Source organism: Rhinolophus ferrumequinum, chromosome 6, assembly GCF_004115265.2.
Source record: "Rhinolophus ferrumequinum isolate MPI-CBG mRhiFer1 chromosome 6, mRhiFer1_v1.p, whole genome shotgun sequence".
Taxonomy (NCBI): Eukaryota; Metazoa; Chordata; class Mammalia; order Chiroptera; family Rhinolophidae; genus Rhinolophus; species Rhinolophus ferrumequinum.
In genome coordinates, this window is record NC_046289.1 from 51,788,699 (window position 1) to 51,814,962 (window position 26,264).

Below are 26,264 nucleotides of genomic sequence, written 5' to 3' on the forward strand. Positions count from 1 at the left end.
TTTCCTGGAAAACAAGCCTGTCCTGGAAGGGCCAGAAGGCCCAGGAGTGGTTGGAATGAGGTTAGACATGCTGGCAGGAGGGGGCTTGCAGAGAGGAGCAGGCAGGCTGTTTGCCTTCTTTTCGTGCAGGCCGTGCTTTCCAAGTGCAGATTTGCAATCCAGAGGCCGGGTGCTGTGACCTCAGACAAACCACCCAGCCTTTGTGCCTAACGTCCTCAGCTGGAGAGGTCAGCGGTGACTATTTTGGAGGAGCAGCAAAAGTGAATGGCCAAGGTAGAGGCAAACTCTGGGTTGGTAAGAGCGGCAGACCGGGACTTTATTCCCGCCCCACTACCATGTTTGCCCGAAAAGAAGACCTAGCTGGACAATCAGCTCTAACACGTCTTTTGGAGCAAAAATTAATATAAGACCCGGTCTTATTGTACTATAATATAAGAGCGGGTCTTAGATAAGACCGGATGTAATGTAATATAATACAATAAATATAATGTAATATAATATAATATAATATAATATAATATAATATAATATAATATAATATAATATAATATACCGGGTCTTATATATTAATTTTTGTTCCAAAAGACGCGTTAGAGCTGATTGTCCAGCTAGGTCTTTTTTCAGGGAAACAGGGTATTTACTATTGGTGACTTCGGACAAGTTATTTCTCTTTCTGCACGTTTCCTACCACCACCCAACTCACAGGGTGCAGATTAAATCAGATAAAGTATAATGATTCCTGGACCTCAGGACTTTGGCCGGTTGCAGCTTCTACCCTGTTAAGGATTTTCAGATGTTAAAAAAGAATTATTCCCACTGCCCCAAAAGACCACCGGGTCCACCACAGGGCAACATTGATTCGTCTTTGTAGATTCCCCGGGCAGGTTCAGAAGAGATGCCCTCTGTACCGGGTGGATGGGGAAGCAGGTGCCCATCACCTACCTGCCCAACCTGCACACACAACCCCACTACCGGCTCCCACAGCAAGGCAAGGAGGCCGGAAGGTGGGCTTCCACAGCAGGAGCTCTACTCCTCCTGGGAATGGCTAGGGCAGAGGGGTCCCTTTCCTTCAAGATGAGCTTCTGCACACGGCTCTAAGTCCTGAAGCTGTGCCCAGACTTTCTCCTGTGTCCACTCGCAGGGATCCAGAGCCCACCAGGGCCACTCCTCCCAGCTTAGCAGAGACTCTGCTGCCACCTCTGGGAAGGCAGCCAACTGCTGCCAAGCCCAGGGTTTCCAGACTCCAGCCCAACCACCCAAAGTTCTTCCATGAGCTCCTCTGGGGTGAGGGGTTTTATTAGTGACCTTAGTCGATAGTATTCCATGAGGACACCCTGCTGATGTCAGGTTACAAGTGCAGTTTTGAATGTAAGACTGATATGAAAGGTGCACTACACAGTGAACATTATTATTGCCCCATACTGTTCTAGAAGAAGGTTCTCATCACAAAAGTTTGGAGGTTGGGAAGGTCAATTTTCCCTGAGAACCACCCATCCCGGGGACTTGCTGATGTTGCCCAAAGACCACCATCTAGACAGAGAGGAGGCCCGATGACCACCAGGCAGCCATCCCACCAAGCTCAGGCCCAGACAAGTCAGATGAGCACGGCACCAAGGGAGCATCGAAGGTAAACAGGTAAATGGAGATCGAAACATCATAGCACCAAAGACAGCTAGGTAAGAAGAGCAGCTAAACGCCTGTGATGGCCACATTCGGTCCGTGGCTCCAAAGGTTCACTTTGATTTCCATCTGCCTTTGATTGCTGTGCTCAGAGTGGAGGCAGGCAGCATGCTGCTGAGGTGCTCAGAAACCCACAATTGAAGGGGAGATCTGGAAGAGGAAGGATCAGGAGGCCTCAGGAATCTCTAATATAGGATCCAATGACAGAGAGACCTTTGTCCCCAGGAGGTGAATGCGAGAGGTAGCAGAGTTTCCTGGTGCAGAGTATGAACCCCAAAACCAGACCCAGCCTCCAATCCTGGCTCCTCCACTTCCTACCATGTGCCCTTGGTTACTAACCAACGGGTTAGTAACTCCCTCTGCCTGGGCTGCCTCACTTGTCACAATAGTACCTGCTCGGGGGGTGGTCAGAAGGGTCAAGTGAGTCAATACACGCAAAGGGTTTAGAACAAGTGCCTGACATGTGGCAGGTAAGTGCTCAACACCTGTTCGCTGTTGAAATTGTACATGGGCTCAGGAATAGATAGTGGGCGGGCCAAGATCAAGGAAAAACAAACAAATTTGGTGTGCCGTAAATATATGAAGGCCTTAATATTTACATCTAATTTCCACTTAGTTGCATAATCACCATTTTTGTAATTACTCTGTAAGCTCCTAAAAGTCCTAGACTGTGGCTTCAACCTTCTATCTGCCGCAACACCTGGGCACGGTAGCAGGTTTCACTCATGGGCTGGCTGCTTACTCCACAGGCGACACCCGGCAAAATACCCAGCTTCCCAAGCGTCAGCTTCCCTACCTGCTGAAGCTTCTGCCTACCCAGAAAACCTCTGGAATCACGCTCCTATCCCCAAGGAGTAGTTGACAACCTGTTATGAGACCAAGTGACATTCGCAAGGTGGGAAACCTGCAAACGTCCCCTCCCAGAACAGGTGCTATTGTTGCACGTCTCTTGGAACTGCACCGCGCATCTTGCAGCCTTAATGAACCCAGCATGTGGCACGCTCTCAAATCTTGCTTTGCTGATGGAGACAGTCTGGGCCTCTGGTCACGCACATGAATGTCTGCAGTGATTCTCAGTACCGTGTAGTCAGCAGATCGGACTGACAGCAGGACCAAGTCAGGCTGATCCTTCTGCAAAGCCTGGAACTTCTGGATCTGGGGCGGTTAAGCCCCTGATAGAAACTTGTACTCGAGTCATTTTTCCCTATCACTTGAAAACTTAGAACACAACATTTTCTGGCTAATGACGGTCTCCAACAAAGACAGGATCAGTGTAACTATCCTCAAGTTCAAAGAAGGAATGCCAAGAATGTGGAGGAAGGAGCTGCAGGCCTGGAAGGACGCTTTCCCTTTGGCTCTGGGCCCCGGAGTCACTTTCCTCCCACCCACAGGCCTGAGGGAGAGGTAACCAGAGCACACGCGGTTCCCACCAGAGGACCCTCGCAGAGGGGCCAAAGAGAGAGGCCTCATTACAGTTTCGAAAGCAAATAATACCAAAAAGGGGTACCTTTTACTACAAATGATATCTCAGTAAACTTGACTTTAAAAATAAAAGCAAGCACAATGTAGGCAAAGACGTGGAGGACTTATTAAAATGAGAAAAATCTCACTTATATTTGAGATGTTCCATTTAGTCAGAATACGGGGAGTCAAGGGCCGCAGTCAGGGATTCAGGGTAACTGGGTGGGCAGGATGCTTCCATGGCTGGGGAAATGGGGGTGGCAGTGGGCAGTGACAGCCGACCCCCACCTGCTCCCATCAGCTGACTCCAACCAGAGCGCGCACGGGTCATGGAGAGAACCCCGTGCCTGCAGGGACCCGCCTCCAGAGGACGGGGAGGAAAATGGGTCTGAGGACAGAGAATAAACACTACAGGTCCCCTTTGTGGAGAAGTCACTTTCATTTCCTATGAAATGGAGGCCACGGTACCTGCTGTCAGCCTGCTGTAGAGCAGGAGAGATAATGTGCAAGCTGTGATTACAAGAGAACCCATCTTGGTTTAGAAACGGGGGGTGCCTGTTTATTCCACTGTTGACATACTTCCCCTGTTGCCATGTTCTGGAAATGGGCCGGTTGTGTTTCTCAGAACACCACAACCATCCAGGTGCACTAATTCTCTCCGTGTTCGCCACTGACCCACACCCCACCCTTCTATTTTAGGAACTGGCCCCAGGCCTGGCTGCCACCACATTCCATTTCCTCAAGTAGCTTCCAGCCTTTCCCCTTGGCTGTTTCTTGGCAGACAAGGAGCCAAGCTCTGGAGAAAGCAAGGGAGTCAAAATAATGGAGGAGTCGAGATTCCTGTTGGGTGACACTGTTTATTGAAAGGCAATCTTGACTTTACCCAGGAGTTCACTTACATGGAGGTAGCTGCATAAGAATGTCTCTTCCCCATGACAAACCAAAGCAATCAAACAATACCTGAAAACAGAAACCCAACAGAATAAGCCTATTGGCATTGTCGAATGATACTTGGAAAAAAAAAATTATAAAGATATACGATGATTGTCTCCTCAGCATTGCAGTTGGCCACATATTTGTTTATTAAATAAATTTTTTTCTCAGTTTAAGCTAGCTAAAGAAAATATTCTTGAGTAGGGTTAGTTCTTAAAGCAATAAAGAGAAAAAAATATGTGTATATAATAGTCAAATAACGAGAACATATCAGAGCTGGAAAGGACCTTGGGCCCTGGTCATCATTTATTCTGGGCAATCTGCGGCTCTGACAGCATGTGCCCTGTCAAGGTCACCCCATCAAGGTCACTGGGATAAGTTGAACCAGGACGTGAAAATATCTCTTTCAACTCCCAGTCCAGTGTCCTTCCCACCCCAAAGCTACACTGCATGTGACTAGCTCACTGCCAGCTCCAGTACTGTGTAGGATGACATTTAAAACAGTCCATTTCTCAGGGTAAGGATCCAAGTCTTCTGAATGGTGATCTCTGTTCTCTTTTCATGGGCATCTTTGCTTCTTGCAGCCAGCCTCAGGGTACCAGAAGGAACTGGCCAGAATGAGGGGCCGGGACTCTCTCACAAACCAAGACAGACACTCACTCGCTCCCAACGTTCTTGGGCCTCAGGCCTTTCTCATCTCCCAACTGTAGTTACGAGTGGGCTGGGGCATAATTATGTAGGCTTCTTGGCAAATATCTAATGATGGTGGAAGCAGCAGGGAAATCAAAACCATAGTGAGGGTCAAAGAAACCGTGGGAATTCCAGTGACCCAGTCGACCAACCACAGGCCTGTGGCATCCCCACGAGGAAAGACGGGCTCTGAAATGGGTACAGAGGGGCCCAGCTCAGCCGCTGTGCCCATTCGTACGGCTGTTCTCTGACACCCACTTTCCCCAGGCTGTGCTCCAGGAGGGGAGGGACTTTGATCCACTTTATTCACTGCTGGATTCCCATTGCCAAGGACCTTGCCTGACAACACAGATGCCCAATAAATGTTTGCGAAATGAATGGAGGAATCTTTCCACAGCCCAAATAAGTAAGCCGAGGCATGAACCACTCCACCAGCAGAGGTGAAGGAGGGGTTGGCTCCCCGACTCCAGGGGACTCACCCTTAAACCAGGCTGGTCACTCCGCATCCTGTTTGTGGGCTCTGTGATCTGGGGGAGGCAGGGCACTGAAATTCCCTGACTTCCCTGGCAACTGTCATGGAGTTCTCAGGTCCACATCCCATCCCGTCTATCAGGACACTTGCGGACACTGCTGAAGCAGCTAACACGGTCATCTCTGCTCCATACATGTTGACAAGTGGCAGGGTTCTCTCCCTGGCCCTGCCTTGTGGGGGCCCTGCTGTGATTGGGCCTGGCCTCTCGGCATGCCTGGGGACTGTCACAGTGCGAGGTGACACCAAGAAGGCCAGGAGGAAGTACCAGGATACCCTGTATCCTCCCAAGGCCATGTTCCCTGTAATTTTGTCCCTGCAACGTGGCCTTGCCTCAGACATCACCCAACCCGGTCACTTCTTCCCTAATGTCCCTCTGTCCCAGGAAGTTAGAAGGAACCTTCCAGTTTGCACAGACATACCTCTGTCTGACCTCTGTTTCTTGTTTCCTTTTCCCGACATAAACTTGAGACCCTACTCAATCCGCTTCTTGTCTACACATCCCCCCAGCTTTCAAGAACTTCTCCCTTCTCTTGCTTCCTACCCACACGCACACACCTGCGTATCTCCTCTTCCTTCTCACTTTCCCAATGACCTTACTGAACACTGCCTGCCTCTATCTCCCCCGCTACATCTGTGAGCCTTGTCCCTATACCCTGCTATTCCCCACCCCGGAGACACCCTATCCTGGGGCCCGGAGAGCCCAGTTCAGAGGCCGCTTGTGGGAGGAGGGCGGAAAGGACCAATAAGAAATGATAGGAGGACCCTATCCTTCCAGGAACTACATCATTTGTCAAAAACCTTATTACAAGTCTCCCCACCCCCCTGTGTAAAAGACATTGCAACTGGTGGCTGAAAATTGGTCTCCACATGGTTCAAAAGTTAGAACAAAATTCTAGACAAAATAAGCAACCAAGGCCACAGATACAAAATGGCCTTCTGACTCTCTCTGCCTCCATCAGCGAGCTGCTTACCAAGACCACTTGAATTTCTTTTCTCAGGGTTAACTGTCCCTTATCACCATGACAATTCCTTTTTTCCAACTCTGATGCCCAAAGTGATCTTTATTCTACCTTCCTTCTCTTGCTTCTGCTCTTTAATGCTTAAAATCTAGGAGTATCATGTTTTAAAAAATAATGCTCTATATAGATGTGTGAACTTGACAAACAAGCCACCTGAGGAAGCCTCTGTAACATTCCAAACTGGAACAGCAGCAGTCGTGAAAAGGTCTGGTTTAAAGTATGTACAGCCTGTACATCATTGCCCCCCCGGCACAGTGGCTATTAAATAGTAACTAGCATTCTGGATCCTTTCCCCTGACGGGGAGGGTGGAGGGAGCTGCAAATGGTCTGGCAGACAGCTGTGCAGAAGGGACTCCCGTCTGCCAAATTATTTTCCAAAACACCCCAATGGGTGGTGGCTCTTAGGCCTCCGACGTCGCAACACTGAAACCGCAGTCGTTCCCTGTCTAGGATACAAGAGCCGTGATCTCACTCAGAGATTGGAGGAAGAATAATGCGTGGAGGAATCGCTGGTTACGTGAAGAAGGGGTGACGAGTCTCAGCTCCAGATAGGCGCTGTTTTTCCTGCCTCCTGCTACAGGCGGCCGAGGGTCCCTGGGAAGAATGACAGGTCACCTCCACAGCCCTGGAAGCGCACTCAGATCTGGCTGACGGCATCCTTGGGGAAGGTGTAGCTCAGCGGCGCCTCGTAGAGGCTTCCCCCGTCGGTGCTCAGGTCGTCGTCGTCGTCCATGTCGTCCAGCACTTTACTGGGCAGCTTCTTCAGTCTGCTGAAACAACACGGGCATGATTCCTGGCCCTGGACTGGGGCTCCTCTCTGATCTGGAGACGAAGGAAGGGACTCGGGTTCCTGTCTCCCTACCCCACTGAGTGGCAGGAAGCGTGTGAACTTAACTGGCCTGCACCTGCCAGTTCCTTGAGCAACAGGGAACAAATGCCCACCTGTCAGCATGGAGACCAGTGTTGGCAGTGGGGCTGGGGCAAGATCAGTGGTACTGAGCTTTCCTTTTGCCGTAAGCCCCAATAAGGTTCATCAGGGTACTGTCATTGATCCCGTCTTAATTTAAAATTTGGATGTCTTGTTCACCACGGATGGTTTGCATTTTTTAAAATATCACATTAAATATCATCTGTCTTGATTACTGAGATTTTTGGTGCCTGCTTAAATGTTGCATCCTACTGCCAGCCCTGGGGCCAGGTTCTTGACTGACAAGCTCGGCGTATAGGATTCTCAATGGGCTGGAGTTCTGTGCCCATTTATAAGACAGTTTCGTGTGCTGCCAGCATAGTCAGCCTCCAGGAAAGACTCAGCTCCATGGATGAGCACGAAACTAATCCGCCCCCTCATCCCAATGCCCTAGGCAGTGACGCTGGGCGAGGGGAACTGAACCCCAACCCAGTCCCCTTAGGACCACAGCAGGAAAGCTTTAGAGGCAGCTCTCTCCTGAAACTGAAACTGGCGCTATCCTACACCTCATGAGGATACGAACCCAAACTTTACCCTGTTTCTCCCTAAGTCACGTAAAAGCAGGCATCTTAAGGGCTGATCCAGGAGCTGCCCCCTCCACGGTGGTGTGAGCGAGTCTTCCCTGCACCGAGCCTGTTTTCCCTTGTGGACGGCAGGGATAGTACCCGCCCACTGACACTGAGGCATTGCTATGCGTGTGACATGTGAGACCCTGCCGAGCACGTGGGGTGACTGAGGTGGACACAGCCACTCTCATCTCTACCTGGGATGACCCCCGAAAGGTGACAATAAGAAACTGGCCTGAGACAACAGGACTAAAAAAGGTGCCCTGAAAGCATCAAGCTCTCCCCTGGGGTCTCACCGCACTTGCCTACCTTAAGTCCTTCTTCATGGAATTGAGCTGTCCCTGTAGCTGCTCGTTCACATCCATCTGCTCCTCCAGCTCCCTCTGCAGCTTCTTTTTAGAACTTTCTAGTCTGTCGATCTCCTCCTCAGCCTCCTCCACCTGCCGCTTCATTGCTTTCAAGCGCAAGCTCAGCTGCATTGGGGGAGAGGGCAGGTTAGTGCTGGCGGTCGCCCAGCCCCGCTGGGATGGAGGAGAGCCTCAGCGGTCCAGCCACCTTCTCTCCGGGCAACCAAGACACACGCGCAAAGGCGGGCCACCAGTTTCACAGGAAAATGGCCGTAAGAGTCTACGACGGACAAATCCACTCTTCACAAGCCATGTTCAGGGTTCGAAGTTTGCTGAAATCCCCTACTAAGGCCTCCTAGAAAAGCCCCATTTCATGACGTAACTGGATAGAGTGGAAAGACAGGAATCGGTCCACCATAACTGCACTGCGCGCCTGCAGATGCCTTGCCCGCCTCCTGCTTCCTCAGCCTGGGACATGCAGTCCCGTCTGACAATGAACTTGCAGAGGGCCGCTCACCTGGTCCTTCTGGTCAGTCAGCGAGAGGTGCTCATCATCCACCTGCATCACCAGCTCCTTCACCTTCCGCTCCAGCCGTCGGTTGCTGAGCTGGAGGCTGGCCCGGTCCCTGGAAGGGCAGGGGAAACAGAACCGAGGACCCTCTTATCCCAGCCCCGCAAAAGGCCCGGACCAGGCTGTGGAGGGGAAGCCCCAGCCAGAACTGCCTAGTCCACTCATCTGTGCAAGAGGAAAGGGCCACTTATTGGGCAGATGAGGAAACGGGGCCTCCGGGAACGGGAGGAACTTGCCCCAGGACGCAGAGCCAGCAAAGGGCTGAGCTGGGACTAGACTTGCCCTGAGTTCTTTCCATCCTGAGCTTTACTTCTTAGGTCAGAGGGTCACAGACAGCCAGATATGAACATTTGAAGTCTACTCCAGGCTGCTCCAGCCCAACCCCCAAAGTCTTGCTGATAACGGATAATGTGAAATGTCCTCCGCACATGTACGCGCGCCCGCACTTCCTCTAGGAAGGAGAAGGGCCACGAGTAAGAACTGAAAAACTGAGGCTGGTCTAATTCTACCTGGTGCTGGCTCTCGGGCGGCGACTTGAGAGCTAGCTGCAGAGAACCAGGGTGTTGGAAGGAGTGTGGTCATCTGATCTCTCTCACCCATTGTGGGAGGACCTGCCTGTCTCTGACAGACGGCTCCTCGGCCTCTGCTAAGCAGAGTGATACACTTGGCCCCCAGGTTAGAGTCAGCCCCCTCGTTTCTATCCAGCTCAAACTCAGTAGCTTATGAGGCAGCTTATCCTATTGAGGGGATGGGGAAAGGAGCAGCAAGGACAATGGGAAAGCTATGGGCTAAGAGCAGGAGTGCTAAGTTTTAGTCCAGCTATACCTTCCTCAGCTAGGCTACCTTCCTCAAGTACTTACTTAGGTGGGTCTCAGTTTTCTCATCTGTAAAATGGAAATAAAAACAGCAAGGCTGTACTTGCTCTGCCTTCCTCACATGAAGGCCTATGAGGATGGGAAGAGGTACAAATGTGAGAGCACTCTGTTTTGTGATTGGTCACTGCCTGCCAGGCCTCTGCACCACCACTGGCCAGACTCACCTCTCCTCACTCTCCAGCCGGTCCTCCAGCTCCATGATCCTGGCCTCCATCTGCACCACCAGCCCCTCCTTGCTGGACCTGTAGGAACCTTCGAGGTGGATAATCCGACTCTTTAGGTCCTTGTTCTGGAATCAAACAGGGAGACTATGAGGGGCTCTGTGTGCCACACTCTCTATGCAGAGTACAGGTGGAGCCAGGATTTGGTCAGTGACTGATAAGACTGCCTTTCACATCAACATCGGTGGCCCCGGGGGACCTGGGGAAGCCAAGGATGTTTCCAGGAAAAGGCCTTGCACCCCAGCACTGGCAGGCCAAGAGAACAGATTCTATCACATTCCCTAATAAGCCTAAATGGAATCTTTGCCATGGCCTAGGATTCTTGGTTATCAAATAGCCTTGGCTTTTCATACACCTACTGGCAGGAGAAATAGGCTCTTTCACCAATATCATATGCCATATTCAGTGAAGAACTTACATGAATAGCATGTAAAAGAATAATGATTCAAGTAAGCTTTGTTAGCAACTCATGTTTGGTGACACTGGTTCTTTATTATTCCCTTTACATTAGAATTTAGGCCGCCTTAGGACCTAGAAGACAACACTTACAATTAATTAATTGTACAATTAATAACTCCCCCTAGCTGCTAAACTTCCAAGCATATTTAATATTATTGGGAAAATCCTCTCTGGGAAAGGTCTTAGAAATACCGCTCTCAGGTGAGGTACACCCCAGATTTCTTGGGGTGCTGCTTAAAGGAGGCACCACTGAGGGCTTCTAGTCCCAAGTCATGAGGAGGGAGGAAGAGAAGGAGGAAGGGAGAGAGGGAAGGAGTGGTTCATGGGGCCAGGTGCTCTTACCTGTCTCTCCAGGGAAATCTTGTCACACTCCAAGTCTTGCCTCAGAGCTCTCTCCTGAAGTAGCTCGTTCCTCATCTGTTCCATCTACACCAAATAGAGCAAAATCCCAGGGGTCAGCGGGGTTGTTCCTAGATCCTTTGCACTGAAGTTGTTCCAGAGACTGAGTTCCAACAATCAGATCCCCTCCTCTTCATGACGGGGGCCTCCTGCCATCACTCCTCTTGGGTGCAGGAGCTATTTTTAGATATTCTTGGTTTCTCGATGATTGCAAAGATAATGATACAAATAACAATAGTAGTCATAGCTAACCCTGTTATTATGAGTTGAATTGTATTCCCTTCCAGAAAGATACATTGATGCCCTACTCCCCACCCCAGTGCCTCACGGACCTTCTTTCGAAACAGGGTCTTTATAGAGGTAATCAAGTAAAAATGAGGTGGGCCGTAATCCTGTATAACTGGGGTCCTTTAAAATGGGGACATTTGGATGCAGAGACAGACATGCACAGAGGGAAGATGGTGGCCACGTGAAGACACAGACACAAGGAGAATGCCATGTAAAGATGGAGCTACAGGGAGGCATGTAAAAATCAAGGACCCACACAGATGGCGAGGAGCTAGAAAGTATCAAGGAAGGACTCTCCTTCAGGTCCAGAGGGAGTGCGGCCCTAATGACACTTTGATTTCAGGCCCTAGCCTCCAGAACTGAGACAATAAACTTCTGTTGTTCTAGGCCACCCAGTTTGTGGTACTTTATAACAGCAGCTCTAAAAACTGATACACCTGCTTAGTCCTCCACATGCGCTATCCTATTACATCCAGAACAACCTTGGGAAGTAGATAATAGTGTCTCTGCTGAGGACATTAGAGCTTGGAGAAGTCAGCCAAGTTGTATGGTGACCAACCATCCCAGCTTGCCCAGGACCAAGGATGTGCTCAGGTCACAGGACTTTCAATGTTAAAACTGGGAAAGTCCCAGGCAAACCAGGAAGAGTCAGTCATCAAACTTTCCCGAGATCTACACAACTAGTAATAGGGGAGCTAGTATTTCCCTGAGCTCCTGACTCCTGAATTAAAAGTTCAAACTATTGCAAGGGCTTCCACAGTGAGCATATCTCAGATGCTGCTGGATTTTCTCCTTCTTATGCCAGAAACAGAAGTCAGCAAGAACACTGTGCAGCCCCAGGTGACCCAGCAAAGGCTCAACGTTACTGAGGATTTCTTCTATATTAATAGGAAATGGGCCTAGCCAAGCAGCAGCCGGAAAGAAATCCAGTCGCCTACCCTTCCGCATCTCTGTTCTCCATCCCCAGGGGGCTCTCGGCTGCAGTGAAGTGAGCCTCAGGCGGAGACCCCAGACTCTGTTCCCAGCACTGTCCAGAGGAGCCAGGAGAACTAAGAAGGTGAGTCAGGAAAATAAAATTGCTTCTTTTTTCTTAAGAATGGGGTCCAACCTGGGTAAGAGGCGTACACACAGGAGCCCCTGGATGCCTGGGATCATTTTAACAGCCTCACACGGCCTGGCCTCCACCTGGATTTTCACCACCTGTACAAGCACTCGAAAGAGTAAAAGATAAGCTCACCCCTTCCCTGCCAGGACAGCAAGCCCCGCTGGGCCAGTCCTGCCTCTGCTCCCATCTCCCCCTGTCCTACCACAGTGTGTGCAGGGAATGACAAGCAGCACGGAGTGGCTGGCCCGGAGTGGGTGACAGAGGGTGGGAAGGAATGAGACGTGATGGGCAGGGCTCAGACATGGCGGCCTCAGATCTCACGGGGGGGTAGGGGGGGCTGGGACTCTGCCCACAGGAGCAGGGACCTGTATGGTCCAAATAATAATAATAATAACAACAATGACGACGCTTATATTTTTGCATTTCTGCCTGGCAGGCTTCTAAATCCTGGGGGGCTCAGAACTGTACAGCAGAGGACACTGAGGCCCAGGGCAGGTAAGCACATAACTGAAGGGAGCAGGACCAGAACTTAGACAAACCTGCTGCTCACGGCCCACTACACCACCTGCTCTCTCTAGACCAACTCTGAAAAGGCTTCAAACAGACCTAGGGTTCAAATACAGCTGTCACGTAAAAACCAAGACCCGGGGAGGCAGTCAGTCCCCTTAGGGCATTCTTGTGTGCAGCAGGGAAAAAATGCCAGCCATGCAGAGGGTCAGGGGGCAGAGCACAGAAAACTCTGCCCGCGGCTCCCTCCCACTCGGGCCCCAGAGCCCTCACGCCGGAACGAGTCCATGGGTAACGAATGCAGGCTCACAGCCCCACTCCGAGCACGGCTGTGAACCAGCCGATGACACCGCACATGGACGGCGTCAGCACGGCTGGGGCCACGGGACCAGGACATGCCTCCCAGGGGAAAGTGTTCTGTTCACGCTCCCTGGGCAGAGCCGGGACTTCACTGAGGACACGGTTAAACTTTCACTGCGATGGGAAGTAATTACACAGACAAGCAGCCATGGTCCAGCTTCCCTTCCTGGCTCACACTTGTGTGTGACCTTGGTCATCTCATCTCTGGGAGGCAGAGTCCTCATGTCGAAAACAAAGGAACGTGAAAGAGACAACCTGTAAGGGCCCTTGAAGCTAGCCTAGGACACAGTGAAAGCACATTTGGTGTCTCCCACACCTTTGGAGGCGCTGTGTAGCTCCCCTTTTGAGGAAGCCACAGGCCCCTGCCTCCATCCTCAGGCTAGCGTAGCCATCCCACAACTCTGGACATTTAGGAGTGTCCCAGAAAAGACCCACTCTGTCAAGGTAAGAGTGAGTGTGTGTTTGTAAATACACACGCTTGTATGCTGGGGGGCGGGAGGGGGGGTGCCTAGAATGATGGGGTGGTTTCATCCATTTGTTCAGACTACACTATTAGCCCTAGGTCACTGTGACAAAAAGACTGACAAAGTGCCACCCTCATTATAGCCTCACGGGGGACAAATGAACACGTCCTACACAGGTGGTCAGTGTTACTACAACAGGGAAGGACAGTGCTGGGGCAGGGTGCACAGCAGTGGTCACAGCCCAGACTAAGCGCCAGGAACATTCCCCAGAGAAAGCGACCCTGAGTTGGGACCTAACTGAGAGGTCAGCATCAGGCAGGGTCGAGAAAGGGGCGGGAGAAGGACTGTGCTTTAGGTAAGAAAGAGGAAAGGAGTGCTAGAAGAATTCAAAGGACTGACCTGGACATGTGGGGAATAAGGGGATAGGTTAAGAGGCCAGCTGGAGACGCAGACAGGGAGCCCTCACAGAAGGCCCATTATAATAAGACAGCAGCGAACACCTGGATTGCACTCGCTAAGGGAAGTCTTCCGCAGGTTTATAGTGTTCTTCATTTAATCCTCAACACGATTCGATGAGGAAGGTACTGTTACTATCCCCATCGACCCTTAAGATCCAGGAGAGATGCAGATACAAGTGGGATACTTGGTGATGCCAGGTGAAGCCACAGGACAGATGAGTTCACCAAGGTGACACGAAGAATGAGCGGAATCCAGAGCTGTGCCCTTCTTACCTCCACCCCGTTAGGGGAGGCATGGAGAAAACCAGGACACTGCCCTGTCCCCAAAGCTGAGAAGGGCAAGTACTGAGTAAGGTCAGGCAGAAGGACTGTGGATGAAGCACCTGAGCTGGACAATTAGCTCGCTCTGGAAGGCTCGGCAGAGAGGGAACCAGGCTGCAGAGACTGAGAAGAAGCAGGTTATGGAAGTGGAGGGAGACACCTGTCCTCTAGAACTCCACGGGTGACAAGACGATAGCTACAACTGGAGAGCTAGAGAGGTCGCAGAGGGGTTGGCAAGAGAGATGCCGTGCACCTGTTAGCAGGTGAGGGTGAGCCTCGTGGAGGAGGGAGAAGTTACAGATGATGGACTGTGATAATAAGGGAGGGGACAGAAAGACTGTCCAGTGAGGGAGCGACGGGTTCCAGGCCCTGCACTGGTACCAGCGTGAGAGTGGGGGAGAACCTTCTCTGAACCTAGGAGAGGAAGCACAGCTCAGGGCTTAGACAGAGGCAGGTTTCTGTAGCTTGGAGACAGGAGAGGGCAGAGGGGAAGGGAGAGGAAGGGAGGAGGCGAAGGGAGGAGAAGGAAAGGTGGGGAGACTATTTTCCCAAAAGTGAAGGGATAAGAAAGAACTGGGAGCTTATAAAAAGAGAAAGAAATTTAGAAATTTAGTTGCTGTGGAATGTGAGGCCAAAAGACAATAAAAGGCCCATAGAGCCTAGGCAAGGGTCTTGTTGCAGCTGTGCAACATCTGTTTTTGGGGTTCAGGTGGTGACTTCTGCAGCTGTGCTCCAGCCTGAGGACCGAGGAGGGAAGTACCAAGAATCAAGAGGCCCTGGCAACAAGCACTCAGCGACCACTCAGCGACTGCGAGTGCCCACGTAATCCCGCTGGCACTCTCTGAGGCAGACATGATCACCCCCACTTTCCAGGTGGAAGGTTCAGGAACAGTGGAAGTAGCTTTGGGATTCTAAGCCAGGCTTTCTGGCTGAAAATCATGCTTCTTTTCTCCCTCTCAGCAAAGCTGAAGGACCAGAGTTCTCAGTTACGGGCAGATCCTACAAGGAGGGGTAGTTCTGGCGAGGACTTCGGAGCCCAGAAGGAAGATGTGTCCACATGTCCACAGAGGGGGCTTCGAGGACCTCCATGCAGTCAGGCAGCACGGAGCCCAGGCTGGGATTTAGGACAAACCCTGTGACTTAAAGAAGCAGCCACACCAAAGTCTTGCTCTCTCAGGACACTTGACTAGAAAATCTATCCCACAAGGAAATGACCCCCCCCCCCAAAGGAGCCCCCAAGAAGCAGCATCCGGAGGCCTCTGCAGGTTCAAGACCTCCCTGGAGAGCCCCAGGCAAATAATGACTCTCCAAAGAAAAAAACAAACAAACAGTATTTCTACCCTACCTCATCCCTTCAAAGATGGCTATTAAAACGGAAGTATAAAATAAATCAGAGTGAAGAACAGGAAGGAACACGTGTGACCATAAAACCTAACAGTTGCTGCAACCAGGCAGTCCCTTTTTCTTGAGTCTTTTGGAAACCACGATTTTTGGCAAACATGATAGGCTTCCTTCAATTCTTCAATAAGAACAGCCTGACACTAAATTCTAAAATAAATCTGCCAGGTGGAGCCTTGTACAAGGAATATCATGTGGTGTTGTGGATAATGGTCCCACAGGTGGGCTTCACCGCGAACCAACGAGGCTTTAGCTGTGCTTAATACAATGGTCCCCAGGACTGGCCTAGGGACTTGGGACTATCGCAGGTCGGATCCTTCTTATCCTGAGCCCACACTGGCAAGGGAAAAAAAGCCTCTGGCTTGGCCTGCCACCTCTTTTGGACCAGGGAAGTAAATCTGAGGCTGGGAAAACATTTCTTTATATGCGCTTAGCACTTTACGTGCTGTTTACCCTTCAGCTATATTAAGTAGACCGAACAAAAACTTTCCAGTTGAATTAAAAACAGAACAGGAGCTGAAGGCAACAGTTTATCACAGCTGGACTGAAAGAACGCTAAGCCCCAAGCATTCTGATCAGAAATAACAATATCAGATTCCAATGGGTTGTCTGTCAGAGGCACCGCTGGCCTGAGCCAGCTCTCAGGATTAGAAGCAGCTGCCTTCTGGGTTAATGAAAAGCCAGAGATATTTATGATTGCTAATAACAATATTTAACCCCATCACCTGTGTTTATCACGGGGCTTTAAAGGGGGTGGTGAGCCTATATGCCTGGCTGGTATTAAAAATGATACTCAGCCACGAGAAAAGAAAATTATTATTAACCACCAGTACACATTGGGTTTTGAACAGCCAAAACAATAAGAGGCAGTTCTGAGACTAGTACATTTTAATTTAAAAAAAGAGAGAGACAAAGAAACCCCATTTTGATCTTTCATGCCCTGAGTACCAGGAGCCCTACTTCCGAGTCCCGGGGGCTGGTGCTTGCGTCCGCCTGGTGCTGACTGAGGAACAGGTGTAAGCCGGCCACTGGGTGGCAGCTCCTTCAAGTGCCTGCCAAAGCCCGAGACCTTATCCACTGGGATTTATCCTGCAGCTGCCAAGGCAGCAGAGCAGCCTCCTTTGGCCCCTGGAGACTATGTATGAAGCCACTCGAAGCTCTCAAGTTGGTATTTTTCATCCTGCGTGCCAGCTGCCCGGGTGGGTGAATCGTCTTTCCACTGGGTTCCACGGCCACGAGAATACCTCTCCAGGTAGGCGCAGCTCCACTGTTAACTGTTCACTCGGCCACCAGCAATGACACAGCAGTGCCCAAGGAGCTAGGACATCGCACACATTTAAAACACACCAAGCTGGGCCTCTCTTTTGTGACTGAAATCCTGGACTCATTAGGAGAGTCAGGAGGGAATCAAGTGAACGTACATTCTCACCCATATTATGAAACACCATGGTATTATTTTAAACTTGGGAATGGAGGCCCCAAATGTATGGGGGTGGTGCGTCTTTACTCTTACAATCTGATGGTGGAGCTTGGTGAGAGGAAGTAGGTTTTGGACTCAAATCACGGCTCCATCTCTTACAGGCCGCATGACCCTAGGCCTTCACTTAGCCTCTCAAGCCCATGAAAGCCCATGCCTGGCACAGGCACGGCACCCAGCACCTAGGGAGTCCTCAGTAATGGGTGACAATTGTCATAAATGAAAACACGATTTTGGAAGAAGAGAAAAAATGATTCTCTGGATTTAAACAGAACAAAGCCAGTAAAATTCCCACTATTTAATTCACTTTTCCTTCAATCTTAAGACAATCAGAAACCCCCTATATAAGGTGAAACCATATTTGGGTGAGAAAACAAATAGTCCTCACCTCTGTTTTGTGAAAGAAGACATGATTTTATCAAATCCAAATCCATCCTCTCCTTCACATTAGCCAGATTTGGGGGGGAAAAATCCAAGCATCCAAAAAAGTTTGAAAATTTTGTCTCTCAATTAGGATTCCCTGAATCCATCAGTCTGAATAATAATAGCCTGAGCACGTATGGGAAACAAACACCTTAGAAAGGCTGGGAACTCACAAGTAATGTGGCCAGCATTTACTGAGCATGAGAAAGAGAAAAAAACAAAAACATGAAAAGGACAGAATGTCTGGTCTCTCACATGCCTTTCCTGTTCTCTGTCCCCCAGAACAGACTTCCTCCAGGTCTCCCTGTCTCCTGTCCTTACTCCCACCCCGGTCACCTTAATCTTGGTCCACCTGAGTTGAGGGGAAGGTGGTGAATACGAAAAAGCAGAAAAGTGACCAGAGGAAAGTGCTTCTTTGGATAAGGAAGATTTGCCCAAATTAATTTGTAATTCAGATTTATTTTTTAATATCAATCCTTTAAACAGATAATTTCCTAAATTTTTCTCAGCACCATCCAAGGCTTTTAGATTTTGTTTGCATTGTTTAATTTAGAAAGAGCCCAAAGCAAATCAAGAGGTGAAGAGTTTTCTAAATGTCTATGTACAGTTTATATGGCACCATATTTGGGAGCTAAGCATACAACCGGGTAAGTTGTCACTGAAAGTATAATACATCCCATCAGGTTTCCACAGGTGCCATGTACATGAAAGGCTGAGATTAGTGAATATCAGTTCTCTCCCAAACCGCCACGGACTGTTCTGAATCTTTGCCCCATAATGTTTCCGTATTTTATCTCTCAAGTGGTGTGAACACGCAGTTGGGATATAGCAACCAGCTCATGGTCCACCGATTTCTAGTGATGTGATACCCCAGCCCCAGGATATGACTTAGCCACTTTGAACTTTTCCTTAATTAAAAAATGGAAACAAAATCTAAAAACCTGGGGATTATACTAATGTAGTTTGGGACATTAGTTCCATGAGCCACAGTGTGAGGACAGCGAGAACTGTTCCCGGCTGTACCCTCCCCCCACCCCCCAAGATTGCTGTAAGGATCAAATGTAAGCGAAACGCCTTTCAAAACTGCCAGAAGCATTCAGTTGGAAGGTACTGTTATTGTATTGTGAATGCCTCCTAGGTTTATGTGTCGCTAATTAGCTCATAAAGTTCTCAAAGTAAAAGACTGCATCATGTCATTTACTTTCCATTGCACTAACATAGTGCTAGCTACCAAGTTTCACGCGATTGCTTGCTAAACTAATGACTCTTAGAGCCTCAGCTCTACACGAACTGTGCCTATTATGGCTAATAGATTGTTATCCATAACCACTCTGGAAACTTCTACTTTACGCCTGAGGTCATACATTCCCCCTCCCTCCTAGAAGCTTACTGTGGTGAAGACGATGCAATCTTCCATCATTTCCATAAGGCTTGAACTTTCTTCCCTCCTCCAGCTGAATTCTCAGGTTTCACCTCTCACATTTCCTTTTTCATGCAGGATAACCCACTCGCCATCCCACTACAGCACAGTACCTGTTCCCTGCTCCGACTGATACGCTCAGACAGCAAATCCGAGTTGTTTCTTTCTTCTTCCAGTTCCATTTCCAGTTGAGACACCTTGTCCTAAGAAAGAAGTCACAAACACAGCCTACTGAGCTTGCACCGACCTGAGGTAGGAGCAAGCACTGCCCTGTGGAAGGAAACCCCACGGTACATCAGAGCTGAGTATCATCAGGGTTGGGGCAAGGATGTGCCTATTTCTCACACAGCCCAAAGAAGATAGTTTAACAACTGGGTCTTACTGCTTTTATAATGTAAAATGTGATTGTGCATCTAGAAAAAACGTAAAAGGAGAAAAATATTACCCCTAACATAAGCACTGAAGATATTTTAGCATGTTTCCCTCAAGTCTTTTCTTCCCCTTGTGAATCAATAACTTTACAAAGAACTATCTTAGCCTAACAGGTATCTAAGTTACCTGGGGAAACTGATATATTGCTCATGGCACATTTTTCTAAATACTCCAAGCATGGGACAATGTTTTGCCTCCCTCGTGCTCAGTGTTTCCAAGAGTCTCGCATGAGTCAGGTCTGTAACAGCCTTTTGCACCTGCCTCTTTCTCCTAAGGAATCTCAGACACTTAGCATGATGCAGCCCCAAATCCACATAAGAATAACATAAAGACAGTGTCGGCCCACTCTGCTAAACCAACCATCACAAAAGAAGAGTGATTTCTATCTTCCTTGATGGCTCCTGATATAACATCATTGAGTGTTAAGAGAAAAGCATTGCAGTGTGCTTTGTGTATGAAAAGAGGCTCTAATACAAACCACCCCACCCAGAACTGGGGGGCTGTAGGGTTTGTGCATGTGTTTCCACTGTCACCAGCAAATTTGTCAGATGTCTGGGTTAACTCCGAGCCACACATACAAGAAAGCAATCAGCATTGTGAGTTTGCAGCATCTGTACATAAATATTGTCTGCCTTTGTCAAAGTTGACTGACAAGTTATGGATGCCTAGGTAAGTGCCAAAAAGAAAAGTCACAGAACTCATGTAAACGACTAACTGTCTGTGAATGCCTTCCCTGTTACTGACTGAAATCTATACGGAACCCAGAAAGTTCTCTCCCAGGAGCCAAAAGTCCCAAAGCCCAACTCAGAACAGAGAGCTGGGTCCTGCATCAAACTTCTTAATTTGTTAACTGGTTCCTGACTCCTCCAAGGTCAGTTTCATCCTAGTCAGAAAGCACCAAGGATCAGCAAGTGCTGCATTCACATAAGACGGTCACCTGAGTTTCTGAGTTTACAGAAAATGCCCATTGTTGAGAGCCCTCTGGAGTCCTGAGAATTAATTTAAATGCTAGTGAAGGAACAGGCAAGATATTACTCACAAGATAGTCCTGCCAGCTGCCAATCAGGGTAGGAAACACTACCCCCCTCCCTACTCGTGTGCTTCACAGGGGTGGGGCCTTGAGAACTATTCATTTTGTAATTAATGGAAAAATAGCTAAAATATGACAGAGGAACAAATGACGCTTAGCTATGCCACTGCTTCTAGACTATGAGTTAGCAAAAGGAAATGTTCTTTTTAGTCACAATATTCTAAAAGGAGGTGACCTGACCATCCAATATTTAGCTAAACGCACCTCTTCACAGGGCTCTCCTCCTGCCTACAATACGTACTGTACAGACCCTAGCAGGAACATTGAGGGGGCCAGGCCAAGGGTCATTACACCCAAGGCTCTTACGCCGCTGCCTAATGAGGCTTTAGCTTGCTTTTAACCAAATTGTTTGTGCCCTAGAATAATTACTTGCAAGTTAACTGGGTTGAATTCAGCTTGCCTTAAAATGACCTCCCCTAATGAGATCAGAACCAGGACATTAGCAAAATGTACAAAATGAGATCAGAACCAGAACATTAGCAAAACATACAAAATATGTAAAAGAACAGTAATACTGTAACCAGGTTATTCTAGCCTCTAAAAAGGGACCATCTAATAAATGGTTGAAACGTCACTCCCTAGACATAAACCGCTATTAAGTCCCCTGGAGGTTTTAGAAGTTATTTCGATCTATTTGCAAAGTTGAATCTGGAATTCCCTTGATTTTAAATTCAAGCTATCGCTCCCTGGCCTTGAGCACTCTCTGACTTTATCAAAACCTTGACAATTTCAACTTCCCTGACAGGTCTGAGGCTGATTTTTAGGTGTCTGTCCCTCTCTAAATTCCACTGGGATGTGGGAAGATCAGGGATGTTTCTGGTTTGGGGTTAGTTTTGTCCTTGAGAATTACTCTTTTTTATAAGTTAAGGTTCTGACATTAAGGTGCTTCCTGTCGTTTTTAGTGGATTGTTCCTAATTAGATTCAATTACTTGATTCACATTTTTCTAGTTTACTGTGTTTTGAACTTGTGAACAGATCACCCCCAGCTGGTGACTTTACTGAGCACTTTCTGATATGTTGTCTTGAACTTTATGTATATTGTGGATCCAAAAATGAATCGAGCCACAGTTTGCTGCTTGCTTTGGCAAAGCTGGACCATCTATAAGGAAACCGGCCAGAATCCAGACACAAGAATGGGGCATGTGGTGAGGTGAATCAGTATTGGGTGCCCATAGGAATTAGGTAGTTTGGGTTCAAGGCACAGCTCAGTCTCTTTCTAGATCTGCAGCAATCTCATCTCCTTTGTAGTTGGAAGCACGACTCAGAGCAGAAAACAGAAAATGAACTATCTATGTGCCCTTAGGTAAAAGCACCTAACCTCTCTGGGACTCTGTTCTACTCCCTCTTCAAGATAACGAGGACACTGGGCTATATTTCCATCATTCCTTCCGGCTCCGATGTCCTAGGAGTCTATGAGCTAGCAACATCGTCCTCAAATCAAGGAATGACCTTACTACCGTGTGGCTGTTTGAGAGAATCAAAACCAAAGGCTTCCCAGAGGCTGAGGTGCGACAGAGAGGCTGCTCCCCTCACATCCCATACTTGCTCTCCACGGGCCCTGGCCCACACACCTCCATCTGCTTGACCAGTCTGCTGCGGTCATCTTTGAGATGACTCTTGGCCTCCAGCTCGTACTCCAGGTCCTTCAGCGTCTGCTCCAGAAGCTGCCTCTTCGTGAGTGCTTCATCCTGAGCTCTCTGGTAGTCCCGTAACTCTTCCTCCATCAGGTGCATCTAGAACAGAGAGAGGTTGGGGTGCTTAGCTGGGACACATCAGCAGCACAGAGATCTTGACAGACAGTGCACAGGCGGACCCCAAGGAGGACCGAGGGGACCCACACTGTATTGGAGATCAGAGGACCTCACCAAGTGCCACCTCCCTCTGGGCCTCAGTCTCCTCTTCTATAAGAAGAGGGGCGTTTTCGGCTACAAGTAACAACCCATTGGGTTACGTAATATAATAGATGTTGACCAGCATTTTAAAATTAAATATAACAGAAAAAATACTCAGAGTAGAGTACAAGCAAATAATGTTTTATGAAACTTTTGTACTAACTATTTCTATATTTGTAGGGATGTATGTATCACTGGGTTGCGATGCAGGAGGTATTTCTTACCTTAGGTCGTGATCAAAAACACTTGAAAGTCACGGAACTAGATTAGTGCTTCCCACAGTATAATTGATTGCTCACCTGTGTCACGGTCCTCTCAACAGATATTTAAAGTTAGGGGAAAATAAAAACTAACCACCCCAAAACAACCTGCAGGCACGAAATTTAATAATATAAAAACACACATTAGGTGAAAACCAGTGCTCTCTAAAAGAAAACCATGTGTCAGTGGTCATAACTGAGAGTGTTCTTTTCATCCACAAGGTGGCACTGAACTAATAGCTTTGAAGACTGCGACAAAAGAGCTTGATTCACAAGGGGATGGTCTGTTTTCCACTTCTCTGGAATCTCCCTGAAGGAACTAGTCACCTCTAAACACAGCAGGTATTCCTGAAACATCTGTGTGGACCAATTTAATGAAACCCAAGGATGTCTGTTTTGTTCTCAACTTCTTACCCTCCCGGAGATGGTTGAAAAACACACTCTTAGGAATACATTACACCAAGGGAATTATTTCCTTCAGGCAGTAAGTGTATGAGAGCAAGTGACAAACTGCATTAAAGAAAACCGTCTTTTGGGGGTGATTTTCACAGAAGAGTTGGAGAAGCCCCCGAAATAGTGTTTTTGTGGGGACCCAATAGGTTAGGCTAGTTTAAGAAGACCAGTGGGAAAACTTTCAGAAATGTGTTCCCCTCTTAGAGGCTTATGGGAACACCTGACATATCTATGAGAACAGCAAGCCTTGAAGAAGACCTCTCCCAATAAAAACCCTAGTGTGGTTTTGGTGGCAACTGAATGAAAGGACAACTGTGAAATGAAAACTGTGAGTGAAAGCACAGAGTAAAAATTGTACCGTGGATAAAAAGTGATGAGAAGTTCTTTGGATACAGAGGGTGCACTATACTCCAGTGCAGTCAAAATCTCTCCAAAGAAAGTCTTAAAAAAAAAAAAAATCTTTCCATGCCTCAGTTTCCTAATTTGCCATATTGGATAATTACAAAACCTACCTTATAGAGCTGTTATGAGAATCAAATGAGATAACACCCGAAAAGCACATGGATGGGTCTGAGAGTCAGAAAGATTGACAGGTAAATACACAGCCCACATTTCCCTGTTGGTACCCTTCCCGATGCCCTTCATCCCATCGCCTAGAATATTCCTACGGTCCAACACCCAGGATGTCCCTTAAACATCTGTCAAGGGCTCTGGACTACTAAGAGTACTTGATAAGTACATGAATATGTACGAGAGAATAAATGCATAGTGTCTGGAATCACAAGTAAGCAAGTAACATTTGAACCTACTGGTGCTGACTTTACAGAGTTAAAACTGCCCTTTGTCAAGTAGGATTTAGAAAATAAACTGAACAACAGTGAACTCTAAGTTTTAATTCTCTAAGGATTATCTGTATTAGAACTTCCCTAGCTCCACACCAAAGGGGAAATTAGGTACTGTGTTTCCCTGAAAATAAGACCTAGCCAGACCATCAGCTCTAATGCGTCTTTTGGAGCAAAAATTAATATAAGACCCGGTCTTATTTTACTATAATATAAAACTAGGTCTAATATAACATAATATAATATAATATAATATAATATAATATAATATAATATAATACCAGGTCTTACATTAATTTTTGCTCCAAAAGATGTATTAGAGCTGATGGTCGGGCTAGGTCTTATTTTTGGGGAAACACGGTATTAATAAAATATCTAGTTCTCTCAAAGCAAAGAAGGTGAGTACAGCAGCACTTAGAATGGACCTCTACAGCTTCTCTCACTCAGAGTTCACCTCATCTCAACCAAAACTCAGGATGGGGGACAGTGAACATTGGTGAGCTAGAGTTTTTCAAGGATCCAGAGTGACCTTGGCTTATCCATTCACTTTTTTATTTTTTGACTTTTTATTTATTTTAAGTGTGTGTTTCCAGGACCCATCAGCTCCAACTCAAGTAGTTGTTTCAATCCAATTGTGGGGGGCGCACCTCACACTGGCCCATGCGGGGATAGAACTGCCAACCCTGGTGTTATGAGCACCGCGCTCTAACCAACTGAGCTAACTGGCCGCCCCTCAATTCACTTTTGTTTTAAACAACTTTATGACTTCAGCAACTTGATTGAGGAGAGTTATTGTCATTTCCTTTTCAAACAATGAGGTGTCCCTTTTGAAATAATGAGGTGTCATTTAAATGGAAATAGTGTCTCATAGGGCTCTGCCACTGAGAAAATCTAGGGAGAGCCATCTTTGTTTTCATCATAAGGAATTCTTTTTTTGAATTACTGCTCTTTTATAAATAACAATGGTCTCCACCTGGCTTTAACTAATCTCTCTGGACCTCGGTTTCCTTTCCTTAGAAGATCTCTAAGGTTCCTTCCAATCTGAAGATTCTAGCAGAATAACCATCATACGAAAAGCAACAGGAAACTTTGCAGGGCTCACTCTGAAACTATGATTCTCTAAGATCAAAAAAGCACACCAGGTTTCGCTGGTGTCCTGGCAAATACCTGAATCCCCCACCCCCATTTGCTGTAGAAATGAAAATGATTTTTTAATGCCAAGAAAACTTTGATATCAATAGGCTAATTTCAGTTTTCACTTGGAGTCCTGTATCATATGACTCTGAACCAGAGGATATCTGTTATCAGGGTCCTTTCAGAAGTGGTCTAGAAGTCTGTAGTAAGTATTCATTGTTCTTTCACACAGTTCAACACTGACTCATGGACGACTTTTCTTTGATCATCAAAGATATTAAAAGTTTGTTTTTTTAAAGAAAAACGTGTTTTCCTGTGGAAACTTAGTGCACTTGACACTGCTTATGAAAAAAAGTAAACTTGGAATTAAAAAAAAAAACAAAACTAACATTAGTGTCCGGAATATACAGACCCTCTGCTATATAGTCCCACATGTTATCTCATTATTAAATCATTATTATTTTGTATATTTTTTAAGAGGTGAAACAGATGCTCAGAAAATTGGGGTAATGTGTTCAAGGTCAACCAGCTGGCAAGAAGCATAGCTAGAAATCAGCATCCACTGTACTTGCATTTTAGAGCCTCAGCTTTCCATTAAAATAATCAAAACCATTCCCTTTATTCTTCTGAATTCTTTACAAGTCAAGACTGAGGGGAGCTAACATTTGGGTAACTTTGCTCTATTATTCCTCAATATAAAACCGGGAATATGTTTTAATAATTTCAGTACTCAAAAATTCTTGAAGATTTCTTTTTGTCTCCATTATTGTTGTCTGAAACTCTTGTCCACCACTCCCACTCCAATAAAAGTCTATATTTTCTGATTGAATGGCAAAAAAAACCAACAAGAAAATGACAACAAAAAACAAGGTTACTATAATCCCGGGTCTAGGATTAAATTAATACATATCAATCATTTGGACACAGCTGGGCATAACAATGGAGTTCCATATATGGCAGCTAAACTTTTTAGGGAGAAAATCTTGGATTAATCAAGAAAATGGTCAAGTTAAAGTTTTATCAATTTCACCTTAGAGTCCCTGGGTCCTCTGTGTCTTAGAATACCATTTGTCCCGTGTAACCAGCCTGAGCGCTAAGACTGAGGAATCAAACACAAACACTGCCTTAAGAATCTATCCCAAGTCTCTCCTAGGAGATTTGCACAGCAGTCTGGAAGGATACTTTGAGTAAGGGGGGAACCAGGAATGGATCTGGCCAG

The 26,264-nt window shown here is 47.4% G+C and overlaps 1 protein-coding gene across 4 annotated transcripts in view; it reads right to left on the reverse strand.

The window, feature by feature from the left end:
• Positions 1-3,985: 3,985 nt before the first annotated feature.
• Positions 3,986-26,264, reverse strand: part of CGNL1 (cingulin like 1) — a 142,352-nt gene continuing 120,073 nt past the window's right edge. For 3 of the 4 annotated variants that reach the window (XM_033108213.1, XM_033108209.1, XM_033108211.1), the window contains 7 exons: positions 22,036-22,197; positions 19,055-19,144; positions 10,664-10,747; positions 9,806-9,930; positions 8,713-8,821; positions 8,158-8,321; positions 3,986-7,085 (listed from right to left, as the gene is read on the reverse strand). In XM_033108213.1, the coding sequence (XP_032964104.1) occupies positions 6,953-7,085; positions 8,158-8,321; positions 8,713-8,821; positions 9,806-9,930; positions 10,664-10,747; positions 19,055-19,144; positions 22,036-22,197 (867 nt within the window). In that variant the 3' untranslated portion in view covers positions 3,986-6,952. The remainder of the gene's footprint in view (positions 7,086-8,157; positions 8,322-8,712; positions 8,822-9,805; positions 9,931-10,663; positions 10,748-19,054; positions 19,145-22,035; positions 22,198-26,264) is intronic. The other variant, XM_033108212.1, reaches the window with a different exon arrangement.